The following is a 21,219-nucleotide window of genomic DNA, read 5'->3' on the forward strand; positions in this document are numbered from 1 at the left end:
GAGCAACAAAAATCAGAGGACACTAAAAGTAAAAGGGATCGATCAGCTATATTGAATACAGTGAAGTCCAAATGCATAAAATCATACAAAAGAACTCAGTCATGAGTAGAACATTAATATTATTGTAACAGAAGTTTCTTAAACCAACTTATGAAATCTGATTCATAAAGGATCAAGCAGGACATCAATTTAGACACAGCAATAGCCTCCAAAGATATGCAAATAAAAGTTACTATACTCCATTTTTAGTTATTCTGTTTTTCATAGTCAACCAAAAGCAGCACAAAAGACTTCTGGACAATGATTGCAACATTATTTACTTGAAATTGCAGTTCAATATTCTCATTCTCTTGTCTAAAAATCAGATGCTGTTTGTTGGAGGATTTGTAATTTATCCACAAGAGAAGGGCATCATTACCTCAGATAAGATTTTCCTGTTATTTTGTGTTGTAATTTTAAATAATAATGGCATTCAGTGAAAGGAATGCAAAATACCAAGATAGACAGTTGAACAGTAGCTTCACAAAGTTTTCTAAATGCTTTTTTATTTGGAAAGTAAATTTCAGGTATTTATAGAAATTTAGGTCTATAAGCTTTGATTGTGGGTTGGTTTTTTTTTTTTAAGTATGTGTTCAAATCAATGCAAAAATATATCTGAGATGAACAAATAACAGTAAGACATGTGTATAGAAACACACATTTGTGTATGTGCACTTAGAATGTTGACATATGGGGGTATGTGTAGTTATATAGGATGTACCAATAGTCTTAATACAGTTATAAGCTATTAAAAGTTAAAATTTACAGACTGATTTTAGAATTATGCTTAAGCTATTAAAACTTAAAATTTTTTTTTTTTTTGGGACAACATATATCAATATATATTATTACTGTAGCTGCATCTTGTCTCATTAGAATCCTCTCATATGAGAGGATCTATTTTGGCTAGTCAGCATTAGATACTCACCTCCACTAATGAATGGCATGTAACAGTAGATAAATAGAAATGTGAATAAGTGTATATGTGTATGTATATATATATATATATATATATATACACACACACACACACACACACACATACATATACTATACAATATGTGAATAAATGTATGTATGTACATAAATGAGAGAGAGAGAGAGAGAAAGAAAGAAAGAGAATGAGACAGACAGACAGACAGATAGACAGACACAGACACAGAGACAGACGCAGAGATAAAGATGCATTTTGGCTCCTGCTTTGCAAATTCTAGTCTTCAATAGTTACCTTAGATACTGAAGCATTAGCTAATTTGCCCACAGTCACATAAACAGTATGCTTCAAAATTAAAATTTGAACCCAGTTCTTAACTTAAAGATGAACATTCTCTCCTAAGTTACACAGCCTCTCATTTACAGAAATATAAATACTTCAGCACCTATCTTGCTTCCAAGTTGCTGATGTTATGCTACAGTTCTCTTTTATTGTCCTGACTCAGTTTCCCTAAATTGTCCTGCCTCGGTTTCCCTACTTGTTCTGCCTCAGTTTATAACTGTTCTGCTCAATCCTGCAAAACCACCCCTCCCTCTTTATCAGAATATTTGATAAGAATAAAAGATCTTATGTTTTAGAATATAAACTGCCTCTCCCCATCCCAAAATATCAGAATATCAAATACCTTCTTATCAAGATCTTCTCCCTGTCTTTGGTGGCTCACCTCACCCTGTCAGAGTCCCATTCCTGTTCTCAGCACGCTGACTCCACCCCTGCCTCGATCTACCCCCTGAGTCTGAGCCATGTGTATATAGGTCATTGAGAACTCATACTGTTGGCTGTGTGTTGCTGGATTCTTGGAGACGATAATCTCATTCAGCCCTGGGACCAAACCATGGATCCATTTGGTCCCAGTAAATCTCTTCCTTTCAAATAAATTATTAAATGCTCTCTAATCTCTATCTTGTCTCCGTTTCTTTGGCATTATACTAGTTCCAAACTTTGGCATCTACACATGTACTTTAAGACAAAATTTTTCCAGTGGAAAAAATATTTTCCAGGTCTAGAAAAAATATATATTTTTTCTTTTTATTGTTGTTCAATCATTTTTAGTTGTAGCCAACTCTTCATTACCTATTTGGGATTTTCTTGGCAAAAATACTGAGGTTGTTTGTAATTTCCTTCTCCATCTCATTTTACAAATGAGGAAATGGAGGCAGAGTTAAATGACTTGCCTAAGGTCACACAGCTAGTAAATCTCTGAAGCCACATTTGAACTCAGGAATATGAGTCCTCCTGACTTCAATTCTGGCAATTTATTTACTATGCCCTGTAGCTGCTCCATTCCCCCCTCCCCCTTTTTTTTTTTTTTTTCTATTTTCATTTTATTCATTAAAATATGTATTTGTCTTTAATCATAGAAATATTTTTCAATATCTTAAAACAGAAACCAGAACTTAAAGCTTTTGTTTTTATCTCAACTTACCTTATTAAAATTAATCTAAGTTTACTGACTGTTAGTACCAGTACCATGAATTTATTAACACCATGTTTGCTCATACAATGATAGATATAAAGGAGATAGGATCATCTGTTCAAATGGGGTATTTGATTCTGAAACCAATATTTTTCAAATTTACTTCTCTGGTCCTAATCTCTCAGTTGATTTTCAGTATTATTGACAATTAGGTGTTATAGAATACCAGTTCAGGAATCAGAAAAACTCTTAATGAATTCAAATCTAACCTGAGACACTTACTAGCTAAATGACCTTGGGAAATCACTTAATTCATTTGCCTCCATTTCTTCATCTGTAAAATGAGCTGGAATGGTAAATCACTCCAGTGTCTTTGGCAAGAAAACCCCAAATGAAGTTATAAAGATTTGGACATAAATGGAAAACAATAACAAAATCACTTCTACAATTGCCTACTGGACATCTGAAAGTAAATGTTCTATAAATATATCTGACATGCCAAAAATTTGCTTTTTGTTGCTCCAAATCATTATTGATCAGAGAAATGCAAATTAAGACAACTCGGAGATACCATGACACACCTCTTAGATTGGCTAGGATGACAGGAAAAGATAATGATGAATGTTGGAGGGGATGTGGGAAAACTGGGACAACTAACACATTTTTTAGTGGAATTGTGAATGCATCCAACCATTCTGGAGAGCAATTTGGAACTATGCTCAAAAAGTTATCAAACTGTGCTTACCCTTTGATTCAGCAGTGTTTCTACTGGGCTTACATCCCAAAGAGATCTTAAAGAAGGGAAAGGGACATGTATGTGCCAAAATGTTTGTGGAAGCCCTTTTCATAGTAGCTAGAAACAGGAAATTGAATGGATACCCATCACTTGGACAATGCCTGAATAAGTTGTGATTTATGAATGTTATGGAATATTATTGTTCTGTAAGAAATGACCAGCAGGATGATTTCAGAAAGGCCTAAAGAGACTTAAATGAACTGATGCTGGGTGAAATGAGCAGAACCAGGAGATCATTATACACTTCAGTAATAATACTATATGATGATCAATCCTGATGGATGTGGCTCTCTTCAAAAATCAGATGAACCAAATCAGTTCCAATTGTTCAATAATGAAGAGAACCAGCTACACCCAGTGAAAGAACTATGGGAAATGAGTGTGGACCACAACATAATATTTCCATTTCTTCTGTTTTTGTCCACTTACATTTTTGTTTTCCTTCTCAGTTTATTTTTAACCATACTTCTAAATCTGATTTTTTCTTGTGCAGCAAGATAACTGTATAAATATGTATACATATATTGTATTTAACATATACTTTAACATATTTAATTAACATGTATTGATCTACCTGCCATCTACGGGAGGGAGTGGGGGTAAAAAGGGGAAAAGTTGGAACAGAAGATTTTGCAGGGGTCAATGCTGAAAAATTACCCAAGCATATGTCTTATAAATAAAAAAACTATAATAAAAAAAAGGAAATGCTTTGTTTTAAACACCAATTAACCATTTTTTAATATGCCAGACACTGTGCTGATAAGAAAGACAAAAGACAGTACCTATTTTTCAAGGAGGTAACAATTTAAAGGGGACAGACAACATAAAAAGAAGTTGAAAGGTATGTTAGAGTTCTGCAGTCATGTAGGAAACAATGAAATAGATCCCCCAATTAAGTGCTGAATATGGGAGAGTACCATCATCTAGGATACCAAGCTAGAGGTTATCTTGAATTGTTCATTTGCTTTCATCCCACCTAATCCCATTATCCAATTTGTTGCCAAGACCTGTCAATCATACCTTCATAAGTTCTCTTATATATGACCTCTTCTCTCCTCTGACACTGCCAGCATCCTGGTTCTAGACCTTTATCACCTTACCCCTGGACTACTATAATAACTTTCTGGTTAACCTGTTAGCTACTAGTTTCCCCCACTTCTGTCTATCTTCCATTCTGCCAACAAAGGAATTTTCTAAAAGGATAGGTCTGAATATATGCCACTTGGTCAATAAACTCCAGTGGCTCCCTGTCACTAATAGGATCAAATGTAGGATCTTCTCCTTAACATTCAAAAACACTTACTACCTGCACACACACCAAAACCCCACCCTCAACTTTTCTAGCCATCTTACAGTTTACCTACCTCTACATATTCTATAAAACAGCAAAACTGGTCTCCTTCCTATTCTCTGAACAAGATACTGCCTCTTTCAAATCCAAATTCCTTCAAATCCCAAATAAAATTTTGCTGCTTATGGGAAGGTTTTCCCAATTCTCCTTAATTCTGGTGTCATTCCTCTGCTAAATTATTCCCTGCTTATCCTGTATATATCTTGTTTGTACATGATTGTTTGTATTTAGTCTTCTTCACCTAGATTGTGAAATCTTAAAAGAACAAGGAATGTTTTGTCTTTGGTCTTTTTTTTTTTTTTTTGTACTCTTGGGTTTAGTACAGTGTCTTGAAGATGCCAGGTGTTTAATAAATGTTTATTGAATATATGAATGAAGCAGGAAGATTGGGGTTTGAATCTAGTGCCTGATCTGCTAACTTTATTATCTTCCACTCTCAAGTGATCTAAATAATATTTAGAGAATCTAGCTCATAGGACAGTGAAGTTTTGCAGTACATAGGGTACTAGCCCTGGAGTCAAGAAGATGGATCTTCCATGATTCTAAACTAGCCTCAGACATTTATCAGGCATGTAACCTTAGGCTAATTATTTAGCCTTGTTTGCCTCAGTTCCTCATCTGTAAAATGAGCTGGAGAAGGAAATTGCAAACTATTTCAGTATATGTGCTAAGAACATGCCAAATGAATTCACAAAATGTTGTGCATGACAGACACAGAAGTTGTTGAGCTCAAATAAGAAAATAACTGTAAAGTGTTTTGCAAACATGAAGTATAAAGTGCTTCTGACCACTATTTAAAACAGAATTAGTCATATGTAAAAAAAAAATTATCACTATACACATACATCATCTAATATACTTCTATTGGTTTTTGACAACTAAAAGAGCAAATTTCTTAGAGGAAAAATGAATCAATTCAAGGAGTCCTGATCTTTCATGCTAAGTGAGATAAGTCAAGAAAAGGAGCAGGTCACAATGCACCAGAGAAGAAAAAACCTTTGGGTTATGGCAAATGTCAGAATAATCATCATCAACCTGTTTACAGCATTCATTCATCTTACACAACCTTTGGAAGATGTGGATTCTGGCAGCTCATAGATAAATTGGGACACTTCAGAAAGTTCACAAAGCATGTAAGAGTCAATACAAGAACATAGCAATTCAGGTTAGTGATCATAAAAATGTGATTCATCTTTTCCTCAAAGCAATTGGAAAAAAGTCTGAGAAAGAGTACTAGATCCATTCATTTTAGTTACCCATTCCCCCCTCAGAATCTTTTAAAGAAACAAAGAGAGACAAAAGTTATTAAATTATGTCTCACATTTCCTCTTTAGTCAATATACTTGAATGTTACCAGATTGCCCCCTCTTTCCTTTTTTGAAAATAAACCTCTTAATGAATTCTGAGATTTCTCCTAAATGAACAAAGTATTAGGTTATGGCAGAAATTAATAAAGCTAAAAGTTTTGAATGGGATGCCTTCCCATGAGAAATGAGACAAATTTTGGAGTTCTATAAAAATACAGATATACATTAAGAATTTACAAAAAGTGAAATGGTACTAAGGTTAAAAAGACTGAGGTTATTTATATTAGTGTATACCAAAGAAAGGCTGAATAAAGAAAGACCAATATCAGGTATACAATGATGAAAGTTACCAATTTGTTTAATTGTAATATTAAGTGCATTGATGAATAACAAACCAAGAGAGAGAGAGAGAGAGAGAGAGAGCGCCCATAGGTTCCTTGAAAGATCAAAAGTTATCAACATAATAAGATACATATCTACAGAATAGTGACTATAAAACAATCAAGAGTTATAATCCAACTTTTTGAGCAGTTTAACCATTAATTGAGATTATCATCAGATCAAGGACAAAAATTCACATACATACAGTGTAAATGCTGACTCTGCATTCACTACTGCCAGTCTCTCCTAATTTCTAGGCTCTCAGAGAAATCTCTGGTCACTGTCTTTTGCAGTGTTTAAACCAATTTTACCAAGCTTATCTCTTTCTGAGGTCTTCAGAGATTTCTGGCCATCATTTCATAAGAAAAGTGGTTTAGATATGAGAAAGCACGAGAGAAATTGTATAAAAGCTCAGAATCTTTATTCACATGTCCACATTCTACCTTCTGACCTCCTGCACATTTTTAGTTCCTACTCCCAGCAGAGCTCCAGGTGAAAAAGGGCCAATTTCCTAGTCCTCACTGTTTAAACAAGGTCTATGAGGTCAAACGCACAGCCAAGAGAAAGAGATGCCTCCCGTTAACAATGCAATCTCAATGTAGACAGAGTTCCTGCCCACTAGGCAGTCTCTGTTTATTCACAGAAATCACTTCCAGGGGTTTCAGGCAAAGCTTGTTCATTTCCTGTTTGCATTGCATGTGACTCCTTTTCCTCTGGCTCTTACAATATGGACAAATACATAATTTTAAAATTATTGTTTTTGTCATCTCACATGTCCTTAACCTTTTCCATAATTAACTGAAGCAGGAGAAATTATATTTTACATTTAGCCAGCCATTCCCACTCATAAACTATCTTTGAAAATACTTCTTTTAAAGATATAAAAAGAAACAAAAGCTATTAGATTGTCTCATGTACCCTCTTTAGTTTGTGGTATTACTATATTTAACTGTTAACAGATTGATACCTCTTTCCTTTTTTCATTTCTTTTAAAGCTAAAGTTATGTTTTTAAAGTTTCCTTTTCCTGAGTCATTTTTCATGTTCTTGTTATCTTTTGCTAGTCATCTAAATAAAGTATATCATTTAAAATAATACTATCAAAATAAATATATGGCTCAGAGGTTTTAATATTGAATAGCTATTCACTGTTCATCAGCTAATAAGAAAATTATATATATACATATGTGTGTGTTTATACATATGTACATATATATGCTCAATGAAAGATGTGACTAGTTATACTTAAAAAAAAAACAAAAATGTAATTTACAACAGTAACAGTATCATATGTTCATTGAACAACTGATATAGTCTTTCTGGAATTAAAAAATAGAATTTTCCTCGTTATGTGTTATGTTGATTAATACAATGATCTTAGTCCACATGAATACTCTCCTAGTAATATGCAAGTTTAGATAAAAAGAATGTTTTTTAAAATATATGCATATGTATCTGTATGTTCATATATATGCATATGTGTATGCATAGTTGTTTTATTATTGACAAGTTCAAAGCCATGTAATTATGTAAGATTTTTAACTAATATCTGTGGTATAAAGTGCTCTTTCTTGTACATTGTTCTTCAGAAATTTTTTTATGAAGCAGTAAAACAAATGAAAAGCTAATTATTTTTCCTCCACAATTCTAAAAATGCACCATTTCTCCCTTTATTTTACTTGATTTTTTCCCCCAACACCAATAAGACCTCATCTTGGATCATTTTAAATAATAAAATGTGAAGATTCTAATTTGGCACCCCTGGTTCAAGCAAGTCACAAATAGAATTTTCCTCTGGGTTGACATATGCAAAATGATGTGGAGTCTACATACATTGAATTCATTAATTTCACCAAAACAGATGCCTGTAACAAACCATGCCAGTTAGCTGCCTTTTCCAGGATTCAAATGAATGCTTCAGTCCCACTGCCAAGTGTGTAACAAGAAGATAAACACCACAATTTCCTATCAATGGCAACTCACTGCAGCAAGAGCAAAAAGAGCAGTTAGTACAATACCTAATGCTGCTCATGCTTCCAGTCTCTGATCCAAGTTTACATCTCTCCAGTTGGCTGGCTACAATCTGGCGTTCAGCCTCCAGTTCTCGAGTCAGTCTCTCAAACTGTAGTTCCTGAAATAAAATGACCAACATTCATTCCATGAGCTACATGAAGAGGAGAATAAGAACGGTGGGATACATACAAAAGGAAGCAAGTATAAGTGAAGAAACAGGATACTTCTTGAGAACAATGTGAAAAGTTTAAAAAAATCTCCTAGTAGTTAATAAAACCAATTACTGAATGTGTGCCATTAACATATCACTTCAGGACAGGCAATACCATAAAGTACTCTGAAGTAATAAGCAACCTAGTCACATACATTTAAATTTGCTTAACACATCTTTACCCATTTCATGCTCCCAAACAAAATAAATTGGTTTATTAGTTCTCTTCACTTTATGGATTTGTAGGACTACAAACAAGTTCAACCTTTTTATATATAGGTTAAGATTAAATAGATAATATCTTATATCTTAAAAAATTAAAAAACCCAAACTCTTAAATATCAATTTGCCAATTTACAAGATTTTTAAAAAAAGTTTCCAGCCATCCCTAAGTAAAAGAGATCATTTGAAAGGATTGTTTAAAATTAACTCATTTTTTCTTTACTTCATAATGAATAATTAAAACAATATCTTCAAGGTCTCAACTGTTTCCAAATATAAAACTAACATACACTATTAGTCAGTGGCTTTATATTTTAATTTACTCCTTGTAGTTGAGATTTTCATATTTAGCTGTGAATTAATAATATCTTTTGTTTGATATTTTTCAGAGCAATAGAGGAACTAATTTTCCCAGAAAAACAAAATAAATGAACAAAAACACTCACTGTGCAATAAGGTGAGCATTTGATATAAAGTTTTTTGGAAATAGTGTTCATGAAATGTCTATTTTTTTATGTTAGATTTTTCACAAATGAAATGAGAGAAAGAGAAAGAGAGAGAGGGAAGGAGGAAAGCAGGGAGAAAAGGAGGGGGAGAGAGAGAGAAAGAGAGAGAGAGAGAGAGAGAGAGAGAGAGAGAGAGAGAGAGAGAGAGAGAGAGAGAATGTCTTAAAACTCTTAGTTTAATCAGCTAAAGGAATATACTTTTTCATGGGAAGTGAATCTACATTGATTCTCTAGGAGTATTTCAGGAAAGGACTTCATTATTGTAACAGACTCTTCAAAATGACTCAACATATCCCTAGCTTTGTATTAAATTTCTTAAACTAAATTCAACAAACATTTATTAAATGCAATTTTTGCAAAGGATTGTGTAGGTGCTAAGGAAAACACAAAGATGAATTAAACACCATTCCCACCAAAAACTTATTATTTTTTACAACAGATAAGATACAAATAACCATAAGATTATATACATACATATATACATACAATAACTACAAAAATGGCTTTGCAAAATTGGACGATAGAAAGATCATTTCTAAGTGGAAAAAAAATAAGAGACTTAATGGAAAAAAGTAGTAACTTAATATCTTGAAAAGTGATTAAGATTTTAAAAGGTTGACAAAGCATTTCCAATGGAGCAGTAATGAACTGAACCAGCTATGCCCAGAGAAAGAACTCTGGGTGATGACTAAGAACCATTACATTGAACTCCCAATCCCTATATTTATGCCTACTTGCATTTTTGATTTCCTTCACAAGCTAATTGTACAATATTTCAGAGTCTGATTCTTTTTGTACAGCAAAATAACGGTTTGGTCATGTATACTTATTGTGTATCTAATTTATATTTTAATATATTTAACATCTACTGGTCATCCTGCCATCTGGGGGAGGGGGTGGGGGGTAAGAGGTGAAAAATTGGAACAAGAGGTTTGACAATTGTTAATGCTGTAAAGTTACCCATGCATATAACCTGTAAATAAAAGGCTATTAAATTAAAAAAAAAAAAAAAGATTTTAAAAGATTGAGATGGGAGGAAGAGCATGGATAGCAAATTCCAAGGCATTGGGGAAAGCATAAACAAAAATATGAAAGTGAGAAATCAGAGCAAGGATTCAAGAAATGGTGAATTAAATAAGCACCATTTTGGGGCAGGATAAAGTACAAGGTGGGAACAAATAGAAGAAAAAAGTTTGGTCCAGAAATTAATTAAAAAAAAAAACAACACTATTCAGTTTACTAACTGATTTGATTTATGCTATTTCTCCATAATGCTGAGAATGTCTTCAACTAATTCATCCATTTCAGTGAAAAACTATTAGTCAATTTGATTTTTAAAAAAGAAACCTATTTTGCATCATACAAATAATGCAACCAGTTCTTGTTTGAATTCTTCATTTTGTAAATAAATGTTTTGATATTACTTTGGTATAGATTACTGGTTCATTTTCTTCAGTGCTGATAACAAACAATCCAGATGAAAAATATTAATCTTGTAGTCATTAAAATAAATTTTACCCCCTAATCTACTTTATTCATTTAAATAGCAGGCCCTCCTTTTAACTTTTATGGATAATAACATTTTTACTAATATAGAGAGATAAAGGAATAGCTAGAAATTCAGCAAAAGCAAAATTACAAGAATTATTAGTAACATTCTGCTGGTTTGCCTATTGTGCCAGGTTCCATCTAAAGTAAAAGGAACATGAATTTTATTTCCTAAGAGCTAACATTTTAATATAGAAAATAATAATTGCAATGTGATGTCCACGTATTTTAAAATCAGCCGGAGACAGGAATTCCGGTTAAGGAAAAATCTTCGATTTTTATTCTTTGTGGAGGTGAAGGGGAATGGCGATAGCAATGTGAGCAGCTGCAACATAAACGGGCCAGCCGTCTCTCTCCGCCTCTCTTCCTGCCCCTCTGCCTCCACCCACCAAAATCGCCCCTCCTCATTTCCTATACAACACATCAGAACTTGCACAAAGAGTGGGCAGGGCCATTCTTTCTTTCTCCAAGCATACATATTAATAGAGTATGATCCAATTATTATTTAGCCTCATGTGCTTGGGGATGTCAGTGTATCAACTGGAGCTTCAGCCCATTACATTGCAAATGTAGTAAGTAGTAGTAGTAGTAGTAATAGCAGATGTCACCAAAAGAATAGTAAAATATAGTCACAGGCACACATATTTTGCAACATGGATTGATTATTTGAATAGAAATGAGTACATTTGAATTTTATATATATGTATGTATACACACATAATTATCCACATATGCATATATAAATATACACACAATTTAGAATTTGTCTGAAATAATGAATAGAATTCTATGCTTAGTTAGGAAAATCTGAATTTGAATTGTTCCCAGCACCAACCAGGTGGGTAGTGCTAGATACTCAGCAAACTGTGGTCTTTAAGCAGTTTCCTACAATCTCTTTTCTAAATCAGATTTATTAGTAATCCACTTTGAAGGAAGTAGAGAAATCCACAAAAAGAAATCAGAAATCCACTGCATATTTGACTGAAATGTGCTGTCATGTTTTCAGTAAAATATATTGGGCCGATGTTATTTTATTGATATAGGGAGGGGACACTTGGTGAGAAACTTCATCTGCTAATATGATTTGTAACTGAACAATTTCAGAGTTGCCCCGGGGCAACTTACTTTAAGTAAGATGGAACCTAAGTTAAGTCAGCTCTCTGTCCATTATGTTGTTTCCTCTCATTTAAGAACTTAGTAATTATATATATGTAGCAAATTTGAGAAATAAAGAGGCATCAGAAATGAATATATTTCCCCTTGTTTCAACACAGGCCTTTTTGTTTGCCTATTCCTTAACTTATAACTGGATTCCAGCTCTCACTTACTGCCAGTACTGATGCACCTGAAGATGTGACTTCTGAAATTGAACTCATTCTTCAAGACCCTGCAGAGATGTTTCCTTGATTTCCTCAGGAGGAAATGATCACTCATTCCTGCCAAAGATCTCTTAAATACCTTGATATTTATTTATTGATATGTATTTAGATTTATAAATATGATTTATAAATCTTGGAGGGCAGAAACTGTTTCTTATTTATACTTTAATGATTTATATTTATCCTTTAGTGGTTATTGTAGGTTCTCCATACATGTTTGTTGAATTAAACTGAATTATTAAGATTCTTATCCAGCCATACATGAAAATACTACACCTAATTATCTTGTAGCACACCATGGAAGGTAAGTGTACACACACACACATGCTCGTACATCCTTCTATCTCAGAAACATGATTATCAGAGATAAACTAATACTATTATTGGGTTGAAATAGGATTCCCCATTGCCATAGGCATTTCCAGTGAAAAACCTGCATCTGTCAATGGAAATCAGTTCTTATTCTGTAACACAAAGAAATGTCTGGGGCACTGGGAGGTTAATATCCTGCCAAATGTCAAAGGTTGGTCTTCCTGATTTCGAGGACAGCTTTCTATTTATGTACTATTATTCAATCTTTGAAAAAATATACAATTTTATCCTTTTGCCAGATTGCAAACCCTGCAACACCTCGGTAAAGAACTCTCCTGATTTGCTATTTTCATAACCTGTGGTCAATATTTCTGAAGACCTATACTTATCAAGACTATATTTTAATAACAGATAATATTTCTTATCAGATTACAATGTGCACTCTTTAAATCTTGGTAGGATAGCATAAGATTGCAAAAATACAATTGTTCCTCAGTGTTACAAAGGTTATCAGAGTAAGACTTAAGTCTAAGATGATTAAGTGATGAGCCATATAAATGTTATTTTTGGAGCATAAACAGGTTATCATTAGAAATAAATTTTTCTGCATCTATAACATTGCTATCTAGAATATGAGAATAAGAAGGTATTAAAATTATATAATTAATCAAATTTTATTAAAGATTGATCTTAAATATTTTTCATCTCTAACAAATTATATGTATAAATCTTAAGTACTCTTGATGAGGTGAAGTCTAGTTTTTGAGGTTCCTGTTCAGGGAACTAAAAATAAGATGAAGTTTAGATTTTGGGGTTCCCTTTTGTAGGAAACCAACGATAAGGTCTAGATTTAGGGAATCAAAATGAGATTAGGGTTTCTGGTGGTCAGAGAGTTAAATGATATGGTCTAGTGGCAGGTTAGGGATTCAGGAAACCAAATGGAGAGGTTTGGCTCCCTTACACCCTCTTGGGATTCAGCACAAAGGTAGGAGTTTGGGGGAACCCCCTTCTGGTGGCACAGGGATTCTCTGTAAAGAAATTGACAAACCCCAAAACCTAGATTGATAAAAGAGGTTTATTATAGGGATTGGAAAGTAAGGTTAGAAATTCTGATAGAGAGGCATAAAGTCTCATTAGGGAAATAGGGGAGGATAAAGAGAAGGTAGCACTGGAAAAGAATATTATTCCATTGGGCAGAGGCTTCCTTGGCATAGCATGGCATAGCCTGGCATGTTTAGAACTGTTTAGACCAAGTTAGTACCCTGGATACCTTAGAATCAGTAGAAGTCAGGATAAGCAAAAGTCCTTGGTCTTTATTCTTGGTCTTCAGAGGTAGGAGTGAATTGGATGGACGCTGAATCTCCACGTCCGCTCCTCTTTGTCTCCCACCCAGAAGTGACCCTGGCTAGTCTTACCCCACCCCCTAGTTCATCCTACAATTCTCTGTATACACCAGTTATTGAGCCAACAAAGGATAGCGCAAAGGGCCATTTTCCAAACATATTCTTATAGAGTATTGTCCAATCAGTAGTTAGCCTTAAGTGCTCAGTTGTCCAAACTCAGTGCATCAACTCAAGAGTTTCAGCCCTTTACATAGAACCTCTGCAAAGAGAGGATTTTAGATTGGCTCTTTTGTAATTGGAGTTTTGGCTACAAGCTGGGTTTCAGCTTGAACTGAATTTGAATAGAATTGAATGAGTTTCTTTAATTGAATAGGGTTGGAATTCTTTTACTCAGGACTGAATCAATCCCACCTAGATAACAGAATGAAGCTGTTTATCTTGTTTTCCTTGAGTGGAGTCCCTCATTGAGGTAGAGTCCAAGGAGAATTTCTCTTTCAAGGAGTTTTAGAGTTTTGGGGTCCCTTCTTCACTCTCACATAAAAGATGAATAAAGATGATTGGGCAACTTTAAAATGTGTATATTTAATTAGATAATAACTATACATTTGTTAAGTCAAATTAATTTTTCTTTGAATAGTCAAAAAATATAGATGAAAACACTTTTAAAATAAGCTCAACATGTAACTCTGCTCAACAGAAAGTAAACAAGTTAGTATTGTTTTCTGATATTAAAGGCCCTCCACAATTCCATATCACCCTATCTTCCTGGTTATGTGATTTCCTGTTATGTACTATTTCAATTAGTCAAATTGTACAGCTTTCTGACCCGTGAATATGTAACCTAAACTCTAAATATTCTCTTTTGTCTACCAAATATCCCATCCTTCACGAAGCCTTCCATGATGTTACCATTTGGTGACCTTTCTTCCCCCAGACTTGTATGAGGGAGGATGAAAAGAAAAAGAAATAGGCATTTATTAAGTTCCTTCCATGTGTCAGGCACTATTGAGCACTTTACATTTATTATCATATCAGAGCATCACAACAACCCTGGGAGTTGTGTTATTTTAATCCCAATTTTACAATTGAGGTAACTTTTATTCCACTCACAATAAAAGACTAAGTCAGAGGTCTAAGTCAATGGCACTTTATTAAAGAGTTCATGGTTCTTTCTAATGAAGTGGACTTCATATCTTCCTCATGATCTGAGATGCAATCTCCTTCTGGGGCCCTATTTTTATAGGGCTAGATGTCTAGTCATTCTGGAATGACTAGACCAAATATGGAATAATTCCACTGTTTGACATGTGATACATAAGTTAAAATATGTCAGCAGGGTTACAAGTTGGGTGAAGCCAGAAATATCTCCATATAAAATGGACAGGCTTCTTCTTAATTTGGGCAGGAGCAAATGGTACAAATTATCACAGTCAGTGGCTTAAGTGGTCATAAGATGGTTATCTGCTCCTATTGGACAAATGATTAATCTGAAGGTACAAAAATATTTTGGGGAGCTTTCCATATGATTTGGACTTGGTCACCATGGCAAGGAAAAGCAAGGATGGAAACCTTTAGCTAAATTCCTATAGGTAAGCGAGTGAACTGCAGCTCATAACTGTAGGATCTTATATATAGAATTTTGATATGATTTGAATAGAATAGGGAACCAAAATGAATTACTCTCTTACTGAGGCAGTGAGAAACTTGCTCATCATTACACAGTTAGGAAGTTTCTAAGACTGCATTAGAATTCAGTTCTTTCCAATTTCTATTCACTGTACTACCATCGAGAGCTATCTCCAGTTGTCTTGATTTGCATCTCGTCACTGGACCGAGATGGTTCCAGAGAAGAAAGTAAGGTTAGTTGATACTGTGCAGTCTTCTCTCCCTCAAATTCAATTCACTTGCAAGTCATGGCAAAATCTTCCTGATGCAACAGTGTTCTTTGAGAATGAAGGACAAACAACAACAGTACCTTTGTACCTCTCCACTTATCATATATCATTCAATATCCATGTATTCTATCTCTAAACTTTTCATCTTCCCTAATTGCTGATGCCATTCCTGATACATTAAAATGCTTAATAATTATTTAATTAGATTTAATTTATTAAAGCAACAGTTATTTATTGAGTCTTGGGAGACAGCAACATAGAGGACAGACACTTGCGCTAAAAACCAAAAAGGCCTGGATTAGAATCCCATATTTGACATACATTGACTGTGACACTCCAGGCAAATCACTTTACTTCTCTCTGTTGTAGTCAATGTTCTAAGGCAAAAATTGTAGAAAGGGTGCCTTCCTGTTTTGATTGAAGTTTCCTCCCTATATCAATAAAATCACATCTAGGCCTTATTGATACTATTTTCAGAGCACTATATTTTGGAAGCAACTCATTTAATCAAATCAGGAATTAATAGTCTAAAGGACATTGGAGATACAAATTACTTTCTCCCCACCCTCAACCAAGACTTTTCTCCAATTATACAAATCCGTCTAGTTAAATCACCATCCTAATATGTGGGGGGGAAAGAAAAAAAAAAGGGCTGTTGTTATCTGACCCTTTCTCTATCAGTGTGGGATATCACAGTGATTAAATAGGTATTTATCTTTCTTTAAGGACTCAGAACAAGGCAACATTTAATACAATCTAAGATTATAGAAGTGAAAGAATCCTCATACATTTTGTAGTTCAAAATTCAACATTTTGTAGATAAGAACACTGCTACCCTGAGAAGTAGCTTCAAAGTTGCATGGCCAATTAGTAACAGATTTGGAAGTAGAATTCAGGAATCCTAAAAGCTATTCCAGCAATTTTACATTATACAGGATATCCTATAAATCATAGTAGATCTTTAATCCTTATTTATAATAAATTTTTAATTAAAATAATGTACCATAATATAACAACAATATAACCATAATGCCATAATTATATTTACTAATGTAATAAACCTATTTAATCTATTAAGTCTTAAAATTGAGTTAAAAGTTTTGGGACAGTTTATAAAGCCACAATTTTAAAAGCAATAGCAAATTTTAAATGATTCTGTAAATAAAGACTTTGCCCTTTGGTAGCTGTCAACCTTTAGGTAAATAAGAATAACAACAATAATAGTAATTATTATCACTAAGAGTTCCCTACACCAGTGAATTAACAAGTCTACTAAATGATAATAACAAACTATACTAACAAACATTTATATGTCAGTTTAGTTTTTGCAAGCATGTTACAAATATCTTATTTGATGCAAAAATTCTGCGAGGTAAGCATTTTTAAAGGTAAGACTATCCCAATTTTTTGAATGAGAAAGCTGAGACTGAGAGATATGCCTAAGTTATACAGAGAAAAAAAGGTCTGAGAAATTATTTTATTCCAGTTCTTAAATTGAAATGCAACACTCTAGATACTATAGATGTTATATCTCATCACTCAGACTCAGATTCTCCCTCTATAAAATATGATGGCTTGGTTAACCATCAAAATCTTCAGGTAGCTTCTGGCTCTAAATGCTGTGATTCAAAGTACCTCCCCCTCACCTACCCCATCATTGGCAGATCACTTTCCCCAGAAAATAACAGAAAACTTGTATGGCAAGGTGAACAAATATCCTTATTAGACTATATAATTCTGTTTTTCCACAAAATATGTCTATTTATTCAAAGGGATCCATGCAGAAGCAGTATACAAATTATTTTGTGAATTAGTCCATCTAAACAAAACTGGTAGTTCTTTCAACTTTGTTTACTATTCACTGTGAAGGCCAAAGAAACATTTTATTTTAGAATGAACTCTGTTCTGGGTATTCCAGTGCCACTATCATAAGAGATGGATAGATAGTTCCTGCCATTTTTTTCCTTTTTAATATTCCCCCACCCCAATTTATTCTCTCTCCCTTCTCATTCAACCCTTTGCCTCACCCATCACAAGATCTCTAGTAGCTAGTCCAAAATCTAGTCACCTGAATGCTGTGGAAATATTTTTGATTAATACAGGAGACAACACAAAATGACATGGTTTTGGTCATTTAGGACCCTATGAACAGATAGCCTTGTATGAGAGTTGTCTGGGACACCCATTTCTGCCTAGAATCTCTTTCCTTTTAGCTATTCTGTATAATATACATATTTTTTCCTGTAGCATCTCTCATTTTTCTTCTATATCCATAACTTGAATTTATCATCACAATCTCATGGAAATATTAATTTTGTCCTATTGAGGGACACCATGTTGTCAAATGTGAAAGAAGAGAAGAAGAAACTATGCAATGACACTGAAAGGTTATGCAAATAACAGCAGATCAGGAAGACAAATGCAAAATGTCAATACAAATCTATGAAAATCAAGTTAAGATGTCAAGATGAGGCTGAACAAGACATCATCAAGTATAAATCTGTAGAGACTCCATCAGTGAGTCAAAATTTTGACAAATGGATGTCCCTGAAAGTTTATAAAATTGACATTACGATGTTTAAGCTACCATTGGGACAGCCTGGAGCACATAGCCAGACAGCTGATGACAAGCACAACACATTGATGCTGAGTCACAGGCACCTTTTCTAAACTGCTTTTTAAAAAACATTAAAAAATGAAATAAGATCTCCTTTTCCCAGCTTGTTCCTTGAATTGCCACAGAGCTACAAATGTTCAGTTGGCATCAGCTTGCACATTTTTTGTACTGTCATTTCTCAACCTAATATTTAGCTCTCTTTCCCCAGAAGCAAGATACCACATTTACATTTTGTTTACCCAAATACATATTGTTTATCCAGATTATCCTGATTCATCAGTGACAAGACTTGTATGCAATCAGAAAAATCTTAAGAGTTCAAATTCAAATTGTCCGATAATTATTGATGATGCAAAAATCAATCATATTTGCTAAATATTGCTGGTATTATTAATGATATTTCTGAATTTTTGTAAAACTGAGTCCTTATTCAGCATATAACTCATTACTGTTGAATGCCATGAAATTAAGTTATAGAATGCTAAAGATGTTAAGGTAATTAAGGGAATCAAGAAAATTAATTATAGTATTTTGTATAGAATCATAATATTATAATACTTGTCCATGTCTTTTTTTTATTAGCCTTGATTGCCAACATAGTGAATGACAGAAGCATAATATTAAGACCAAGGAAAGATAAATCTCTATGATTGCTCTTAACTAGTTAGCTCCAATCTTGAATCCTGTGTCCAATTTTGAGTACTATATAAAATAGAGACAAGACAAAAAAGAAAATAAAGAGATGAACAGCAAGTTTGATAGAGTTTCTGGGAATCAAATTTCATTAAACACAACTGGAAGCAATAGGGTGGTTTACCATGGAGATGAAATGACTAAGGGGAAAAGTAATATCTATCTTCAGATATTTTGTGAACTACTCACATACACATACATGCACACACAAATAAGTAATAATATAGTTTAATATATACAATACTCTGAGGTTGGCACAGTGCTCTATATAGATTATTTCACTGTACCTTTACAGTTTACAGTAACTCTTTGATGTAAATAGTATGATCCTATTTTCCAGCTGAAGATACTGAAGGTCAGAGAGCTTAAATAACATGCCTAGTCGAATAGTTAGTAACTGTTTGAAGTAGGATTCAAACTGAAGCTTTTCTTTCTGCACATACAGCACTTTACTATAATGGTTTACTGTGTCTAATCATTCTGCATTGTATTTGAAGGTGAAAAGCTCAGGAATGTAGACCTGTGGGAGTGTTTTATATATGTTTGTATATATGTATATGTCTATACATATATGTTTATGTACATTTATGAACTTTCTCCTACATGGAGCATTATAATGATGAAAGTCATATGATCCATGTGACAGCTATTTCCTGTCACATGAGCTACTCAAGCTGAATGTGGATTTTATTTTTTAGAATGGTATAGAAAAATACATGGATCAGATGATGTTTATGGTCCCTTCTGAGTATGACTTTTTGCTTGAAATAATCAATGTTTTGATCTTCCTTTTTTCAGTTTCCTAATCTCCTTCTTTGACTTTATCATCTTGTTTCTCCATAAATGTTATGGTTTACACATTTTTTATTTTATGAATTGCTATACTATCTTTGACCCAAAAAAAATCAACCTGAGATTTTACTATATTTATCAAATATATTTACATTTTTACCAGTTTTCCATGTTGGGCATGAATAAGATAATGGGGAATGAGACTGACAACCAGTGCTCTATGTCCTAGATTCATGTCAAGGAAAAAAATCAAAAGAAATGAATAGATATGAGGCATAGTTCTGACTCCACTAGTATATTGTTATATAATTTTGAGCAAGGTACTTCACCTCTTTAAGCTCAGGATTTTTTGTTTTTTCATTTGTAAAATGAGGAATTGAGTTAAATGAATCGCAGGGTCCCTCCCATTTATAAACCTGAGCATTTATTCTTTAGCAAACACAGTATCATAATGTTATCAAGTACTCAGGTTGAATACAAGAGGATGTGAACAATTAGGACAATAAATTATTAGATGGGAGAAATAAATTTGATGAAATGCCTGGCTTTTCCCAAATGTCTTTTACTTTAAAGTATCCACTTCACTTATAATCAGTTATCGATTATAAGTCATTTATACTCCATTCAAAATATATGAATCTTTATGACCCCAGATAACTAAAATACCCCATATAATTAAAATTACACATGAGGAAGAATCAATGAACTCTTTTACTGTGTTTGGCACCTATTAGGTCATTTATGTATAACTATGAATATCTTTGTTTAAGAACAATCCCTCATGATAGCTCTATTTGCCAGCCACACTTAAGAAATAATTATACCTTGAGGCAGCTAAGTGGTGCAGTGAATAGAGTACTAGTCCTGAAGTCAGGAGGATCTGAGTTCAATACTGATCTCAAATATTTAAAACTTCCTAACTTTTATGATCCCGGGCAAGTCACCTAATCCCAATTACCCCAGAAAAAAAAGAAATAATTATACCTGGAATCTTCAACATCTTACTTGATATAATTAGTAGATGTATCTGGACATCCTTATATAGAAAATTATTCAAGTAGTTTATATAGGCATATATGTTATTTATTATGAATTAATTTTAATATATAACAAAACTAATATGAACAAAAGTTATTTGGGGGATTACTTGAATACTTCTAATAGATGTTTATCATTTATAATATTTTCTAGGATCACTAGAAAAAGAATTTCAGGTTTTATATATGTAAAGAAATAAGTTCAGAACATAAAAAGGAATATAGTTTTTCAAAGAGATTAGGGACTAAATCTGACTCAATCAGTTTAATGAGACTTCATCTTCTCTATTCCCCAAAAAGATATTTTCAATTACCTTTGTCAATTTCTTTCACAACATCTCTCAGATTTGACTTCTTCCATCCATTGC

At 33.5% G+C, this 21,219-nt stretch overlaps 1 protein-coding gene across 7 annotated transcripts in view; it reads right to left on the bottom strand.

The window, feature by feature from the left end:
* The window catches only part of CTNND2 (catenin delta 2), a 1,100,293-nt gene that overhangs the window by 653,680 nt on the left and 425,394 nt on the right, over window positions 1-21,219 (bottom strand). For all 7 annotated transcript variants that reach the window (XM_031952313.1, XM_031952441.1, XM_031952561.1 and 4 more), the window contains one exon: window positions 8,302-8,414. In XM_031952313.1, coding sequence (XP_031808173.1) covers window positions 8,302-8,414 — 113 coding nt within the window. The remainder of the gene's footprint in view (window positions 1-8,301; window positions 8,415-21,219) is intronic.

This window comes from Sarcophilus harrisii, chromosome 1, assembly GCF_902635505.1.
Source record: "Sarcophilus harrisii chromosome 1, mSarHar1.11, whole genome shotgun sequence".
NCBI classification, from domain to species: domain Eukaryota; kingdom Metazoa; phylum Chordata; class Mammalia; order Dasyuromorphia; family Dasyuridae; genus Sarcophilus; species Sarcophilus harrisii.